The following is a 7,500-nucleotide window of genomic DNA, read 5'->3' as shown; positions in this document are numbered from 1 at the left end:
TACTGGTTTGTGCTGATTTATACTGGTTTGTGCTGGTGTATACTGGTGTGTATACTGGTGTGTATACTGGTGTGTGCTGGTGTATACTGGTGTGTATACTGGTTTGTGCTGGTGTATACTGGTGTGTGCTGGTGTATACTGGTGTGTGCTGGTGTATACTGTTGTGTGCTGCTCTATACTGGTTTGTGCTGGTGTATACTGGTTTGTGCTGGTGTATACTGGTGTGTGCTGGTGTATACTGGTTTGTGCTGGTGTATACTGGTTTGTGCTGGTGTATACTGGTGTGTGCTGGTGTATACTGGTTTGTGCTGGTGTATACTGGTGTGTGCTGGTGTATACTGGTGTGTGCTGGTGTATACTGGTTTGTGCTGGTGTATACTGGTTTGTGCTGGTGTATACTGGTTTGTGCTGGTGTATACTGGTGTGTGCTGGTGTATACTGGTTTGTGCTGGTGTATACTGGTGTGTGCTGGTGTATACTGGTTTGTGCTGGTGTATACTGGTGTGTGCTGGTGTATACTGGTTTGTGCTGGTGTATACTGGTGTGTGCTGGTGTATACTGGTGTGTATACTAGTTTGTGCTGGTGTATACTGGTGTGTATACTGGTTTCTGCTGGTGTATACTGGTGTGTGCTGGTGTGTGCTGGTTAATGCTGGTGTGTGCTAATGTATACTGGTACATACTGGTGTATACTGTTGTGTGCTGGTGTGTGCTGGTGTATACTGGTGTATACTGGTGTATACTTGTGTGTGCTGGTGTATACTGGTGTATACTGGTGTGTGTTGGTGTGTGCTGGTGTATACTGGTGTGTGTTGGTGTGTGCTGGTGTATACTGGTGTATACTTGTGTGTGCTGGTGTATACCGTTGTATACTGGTGTGTGTTGGTGTGTGCTGGTGTATACTGGTGTGTGTTGGTGTGTGCTGGTGTTTGCTGGTGTATACTGTTGTGTGCTATTGTATACTGGTTTGTGCTGGTGTGTACTGGTGTGTGCTGGTTAATGCTGGTGTGTACTGGTGAATACTGTTGTATACTGATGTATACTGGGGTGTGCTGGTTAATGCTGGTGTGTACTAGTGTGTACTAGTGTATAGTGGTGTATACTGGTGTATGTTGGTGTGTGCTGGTGTATACTGGTGTTTGCTGGTATGTGCTGGTATGTTTTGGTGTGTGTACTGGTGTTTGCTGGTGTGTACTGGTATGTTGTGGTGTGTGCTGGTGTATACTGGTGTGTGCTGTTGTATGCTGGTGTTTGCTGGTGTATACTGGTATGTGCTGGTGTATACTGGTGTGTACTGGTGAATACTTTTGTGTACTGGTGTGTGCTGGTGTATACTGGTGTGTGCTGGTGTATAGTGGTGTATACTGGTGTGTGTTGGTGTGTGCTGGTGTGTGCTGGTGTATACTGGTGTTTGCTGGTGTGTGCTGGTGCGTGCTGGTGTATAGTGGTGTATACTGGTGTGTGTTTGTGTGTGCTGGTGTATACTGGTGTTTGCTGGTGTATACTGGTGTGTGCTGGTGTATACTGGTGTGTGTTGGTGTGTGCTGGTGTATACTGGTGTTTGCTGGTGTATACTGGTGTGTGTTGGTGTGTGCTGGTGTATACTGGTGTTTGCTGGTGTATACTGGTGTGTGCTGGTGTGTGTTGGTGTATACTGTTGTGTGCTGGTATTTGTACTGGTTTGTGCTGGTGTATACTGGTGTGTGCTGGTGTTTACTGGTGTGCACTGGTGTATACTGGTGTGTGCTGGTGTATAGTGGTGTATACTGGTGTGTGTTGGTGTGTGCTGGTGTATACTGGTGTTTGCTGGTGTGTGCTGGTGTGTGTTGTTGTGTACTGTTGTATGCTGGTATTTGTACTGGTTTGTGCTGGTGTATACTGGTGTGTACTGGTGTGCACTGGTGTATACTGGTGTGTGCTGGTGTATAGTGGTGTATACTGGTGTGTGTTGGTGTGTGCTGGTGTATACTGGTGTGTGCTGGTGTATGCTGGTGTTTACTGGTGTGTGCTGGTGTTTACTGGTGTGTGCTGGTGTATAGTGGTGTATACTGGTGTGTGTTGGTGTGTGCTGGTGTATACTGGTGTTGGTTGGTGTGTGCTGGTGTATACTTTGTGTTTGCTGGTGTGTGCTGGTGTATACTGGTGTTTGCTGGTGTGTGCTGGTGTATACTTTGTGTTTGCTGGTGTGTGCTGGTGTATACTTTGTGTTTGCTGGTGAGTGCTGGTGTGTGTACTGGTGTTTGCTGGTGTGTGCTGGTATGTTTTGGTGTGTGTTGGTGTTTACTGGTGTGTGCTGGTGTATACTGTGTGTGTACTGGTGTGTGTTGGTGTGTGCTGATGTATACTGGTGTTTGCTGGTGTTTACTGTTGTGTGCTGGTGTATACTGTGTGTGTACTGGTGTGTGTTGGTGTGTGCTGATGTATACTGGTGTTTGCTGGTGTATACTGGTGTGTGCTGGTGTGTGTTGGTGTATACTGTGTGTGTACTGGTGTGTGTTGGTGTGTGCTGATGTATACTGGTGTTTGCTGGTGTATACTGGTGTTTACTGTTGTGTGCTGGTGTATACTGTGTGTGTACTGGTGTGTGTTGGTGTGTGCTGATGTATACTGGTGTTTGCTGGTGTGTGCTGGTATGTTTTGGTGTGTGCTGGTGTGTGTTGGTTAATGCTGGTGTGTACTGGTGAATACTATTGTGTACTGGTGTGTGTTGGTGTGTGCTGGTGTATTCTGGTGTGTGCTGGTGTGTGTACTGGTGTGTGCTGGTGTATACTGGTGTGTGCTGGTGTGTGTACTTGTGTATATTGGTGTGTGTTGGTGTATACTGGTGTGTACTGGTGTGTGTACTAGTGTATGCTGGTGTATACTGGTTTGTGCTGATATATACTGGTGTGTGCTGGTGTATACTGGTGTGTGTACTGGTGTTTACTGTTGTATACTGGTGTGTGCTAGTGTATACTGGTGTGTGCTAGTCTATACTGGTGTGTACTGGCGTGTGCTGGTGAGTACTGGTGTGTGCTAGTGTATACTGGTGTGTGTTGGTGTATACTGGTGTGTGCTGGTGTATACTGGTGTGTGCTGGTGTATACTGGTGTGTGCTGGTGTGTGTACTGGTGTGTGCTGGTATATACTGGTGTGTGTATTGGTGTATACTGGTGTCTGCTGGTGTATACTGGTGTGGCTGGTGTGTGCTGGTGTATACTGGTGTCTGCTGTTGTATACTGGTGTGGCTGGTGTGTGCTGGTGAATACTGGTGTGTGTTGGTGTGTGCAAGTGTGTGTTGGTGTGCACTGGTGTATACTGGTTTGTACTGGTGTGCACTGGTGTATACTGTTGTGTGCTGGTTAATGCTGGTTTGTGCTGGTGTGTGTACTGGTGTATACTGTTGTGTGCTGGTGTGTGCTGGTATGTGTACTGGTGTATACTGGTGTATACTGGTGTGTACTGGTGTGTGTACTGGTGTATACTGGTGTTTACTGTTGTGTGCTGGTGTGTTTTGGTGTATACTGGTGTATACTGGTATATACTCTTGTGTGCTGGTGTGTGTACTGGTGTATACTGTTGTGTGCTGGTGTGTGTACTGGTGTATACTGGTGTGTGCTGGTGTGTGTACTGGTGTATACTGTTGTGTGCTGGTGTGTGTACTGGTGTATACTGGTGTGTGCTGGTGTGTGTACTGGTGTATACTGGTGTTTACTGTTGTGTGCTGGTGTGTTTTGGTGTATACTGGTGTATACTGGTGTATACTGGTATATACTCTTGTGTGCTGGTGTGTGTACTGGTGTATACTGGTGTGTGCTGGTGTGTGTACTGGTGTATACTGGTGTGTGCTGGTGTGTGTACTGGTGTATACTGGTGTGTGCTGGTGTGTGTACTGGTGTATACTGGTGTATACTGTTGTGTGCTAGTGTGTATACTGGTATATACTCTGTACTGGTGTATACTGGTGTATACTGTTGTGTGCTGGTGTGTGTACTGGTGTATACTGGTGTATACTGTTGTGTGCTGGTGTGTTTTGGTGTATACTGGTGTATACTGTTGTGTGCTGGTGTGTATACTGGTATATACTCTGGTGTGTGTTCCTTCCCTCACACTGTTTCCCACCTTCATCCCACAGCTATGTTGGATTCTGGACTCTTCTAATCACAGCCCTGTATATCAATGCGCTCGTCTCTAACACATTATCGTTTCTATGGTAACAAGATAAAACGTGTCCTCAGTATGGAAAGATGTTTTCCGTAAGGAGACGTTTATTTCACGTTTAGGGAAGGAGTCTCCAGCGACCTGATTTCCTGTTTGTAAAGAGGATACCGAATCGTGGCTCTCGAGTCGATCGCATCACTTCCCGCTAAGATGGCAGCTCCCGTAACGCGGTAGTGTTCAGCTGCGTGGTTTGTGTTTACAAATTATAGTAACACACACACACACAAACATACACACACACACACTCACACACACACACACACACCAGTGAGCACAGTGTCCTGAAGCTTGCTGTTGTGTTCTTGAGAACCTGACCTCTGTTTCTCTCTCTCTCTCTCTCACACACACACACACACACACAGTTTCTCACCGATCATCTGGTTTATTACTGAGCTAATCAGTCACCAAAGCGTGGGAATCAGCTTATTCTCATATTCACACTGTTATGATTCACACACACACACACACACACACACACACACACACAGTGTTTGTATTTGGGTCTGCATGTGCCTACATGTGTGTGTGTGTGTGTGTGTGTTTACTTGCTTGATATGGCTCAGTGAGAAACTAAATGTGGTCTCAGGACAACTTTATTTAAAAAACGTGTGTGTGTGTGTGAGAACTGTGTGTACTGACCTTTTTTTCCCTCTCTCTTCTCTTCCCCCCTAGCGAGCTTACACACTCATCCTGGAGGCATGGGACAACAGCACCGTCAGCATTGCTGACAGTAAGTCTCTCACACACACACACACACACACACACAGGTGCTGGGAAAATAATCAGCATTGGTTTTATTCCTCTCACACCACAGCAGCTTGACAACGATTTCAGTCATTTATTGAAGATAATCGTCATTAAGTCAACAGCTATAACAGCTTTATTACCTGTTTATAAACTAATACGCTAAGGACCTCATGCTTTTGTTTGTCTGTGTGTGTGTGTGTGTACATTAACCCGATGAGAGCATCGCCTGGTTAAGCTATTAATTACCGTTGGCTGCCGTTATTTTCCACTGGTGTGTGTGTGTGTGTGTGTGTGTGATTGTGATAGCATGGACAGCTGCAATGCTGATGCATGCCATACATACACACACACACACACACACAATTTTACCCAAGGCTTTGACATGAGCTAGTTATCTTATTAAATGGAGAACTCCATGAAGTGTGTGTGTGTATTATTTGAAGAGTGCCGCATCGTAATTTTTGTCCGTTTATAGTTACGTTTATAAAAGTAGAGCCACCACAAACCTGAGTGACACAAAACAGACAAGTTTATATAGCAGTGTTCGAGCTGCAGTTATAGAAAATTAATTAACACCTTCTGGAGTAAGCAACAGCACACGCCGTTACAGGAAAACAATCAACACCTTCCTCTTCTGACCATGCGTGTGAAACTGCAGGTTCCCGAGTCCTGGCTGGTCAGAAGTTGGAAGGTGTTGATTGTTTTCCTGTAACGGTGTGTGCTGCAGATTCACTGCGGCTTCACTCCTCTCACCTGTTGATCGTGACCACTCCCATTTACGTGTGTGTGTGTGTGTGTGTGTAAGGGAGTGGGTGCGTGTCGAGGAGATTAGCGGGCCTGAAAATACATGCACACACACACACAGAGTCTTTCAGAAATACACTCATGCCCCCCCACCCCCCCTCCCTGGATCTCTCCCCGGTAACAGGCCGTAATTGTCTCCTTCACTTTAGACAGCCGGAATGATTGGTCTGTATTTTTATAACTAATTGCTTGGAAAACGAATTAGGTGATGAGTGTAACGTCCCTTTCGTTTTTTTTTTCCTAAGTGCAGATAGAGAGCGAGAAAAGAAAGGCAAAAAGAGGCGATGACACGCTTGACGGGAAACAGCACGCTAACTCCTTTTTTTAGGCTGAAATGAGGACAGTGTGCCAAAGCGTTTTGTTCTATTTCTCAAATCCTGTGACCATGTAGGGAGAAAGTGAGAATGTAAGTGTGTGTGTGTGTGTGTGTGTGTGTGTGAGAAAGAGAGAGAGAGAGAAAGAGAGAGAGATAGAGAGAGACAGACAGAGAGAGATTGACAGAGAGAAAGAGAGACACTTTATATATATATAGTTTATATAGTTTTATAGTTTTTCTAAAGATTACAGTCTATCATTTTATTCCACGTCTCTTCTGAGAATGAGGAGAAGATCAGCAGGTGCTCAGGGATTGGTCTGCTCTTCAGTTTAGATGTTAATAATAATTACACTCCTTACACACTTGGTCACATGCTTTGAGTAAAAGTAATATTTTCCGTCAATTATTAAACGTTGTTTTCAGACATTTATTGGGGAGGTCGTGTCCAAGACAGCGGAGGAGCAGCAGAAAACAGGAAGCGTCCAGGGAAGTTTTATTAACTGGAAATGGTACAAAGGTCACGGCATCTTGGAATGGGGAGAGAGAGAGAGAAAGATAGACAGAGAGAGAGTGAGAGTGATAGAGAGAAAGAGAGAGAGAGTGATAGTGAGAGAGAGAGAGAGAGAGAGAGAGAGAGAGAGACAGAGACAGACAGAGACAGAGAGACTAGAGAGAAAGAAAGAGACAGAGACAGAGATAGAGAGATGGAGACAGAGAGGAGAGAGAGAGACTTAGACAGAGAATGACAGAGAGAGAGATGGAAAGAGAGAGAGATGGAGAGAGAGACAGAGAGTGACAGAGAGATAGAGAGAAGGAGAGAGAGAGAGAGAGAGACAGAGTGACAGAGAGAGAGACGGAAAGAGAGAGAGAGAGAGAGAGACGGAGACGATGGAGAGAGTTTCCCCTTCTCGCCCTTCCGCATCAATCCCCTGTATTATTTCCTGTCTGGCTCCCGGACAGTCTGAGACTGGAGAGAGTTCTGCTTCCTGAGATAGAGACAGAAAGCGAGAGTTTCAGAGCTTTGAGAAAAGCAGGAAAGGCCACGGGCCGCCGCCGTTATCCAGCTCCCTCAGCCCGCCGCCGCCTGGGGTTTTCATCTTCTCTCTTTTCCTCCGTTTCTCCCCCGAGTCGCCCTGCGCTCTTTCTCTCTTTCTCTCTCTCTCTCTCTCTCTCTCTCTCTCTTGTGCCGGAGCCGTAAACACGCTCGGGTGCTCTGGACCGGAGAATTCCTCCTCTTCCTCGAGAGCCGTGTTGTTGTGGAAGGGCGTAGCGCTGGCCTGCGTCCAGTCATACAAATATTCACAACAACACCACCAACAGGGGATTAATGGAGGATTTACACAGCAGCCTCTCAGGGGGAATGTACACAGAATACCAGCAGACTAGCCCCGCGCGATCCGCTCACCATGCTAGCTCAGAAACAACACACTTTG

At 46.2% G+C, this 7,500-nt stretch overlaps 1 protein-coding gene across 2 annotated transcripts in view; it reads left to right on the top strand.

Moving 5' to 3' along the window:
• jag2a (jagged canonical Notch ligand 2a) overlaps nt 1-7,500 on the top strand; it is a 31,258-nt gene that overhangs the window by 5,638 nt on the left and 18,120 nt on the right. For both annotated transcript variants that reach the window (XM_058385751.1, XM_058385752.1), the window contains exon 3: nt 4,873-4,930. In XM_058385751.1, the coding sequence (XP_058241734.1) occupies nt 4,873-4,930 (58 nt within the window). The remainder of the gene's footprint in view (nt 1-4,872; nt 4,931-7,500) is intronic.

Source organism: Hemibagrus wyckioides, linkage group LG03 (genome assembly GCF_019097595.1).
Source record: "Hemibagrus wyckioides isolate EC202008001 linkage group LG03, SWU_Hwy_1.0, whole genome shotgun sequence".
NCBI lineage: Eukaryota > Metazoa > Chordata > Actinopteri > Siluriformes > Bagridae > Hemibagrus > Hemibagrus wyckioides.
This window is presented reverse-complemented; position numbering and strand designations above follow the sequence as displayed.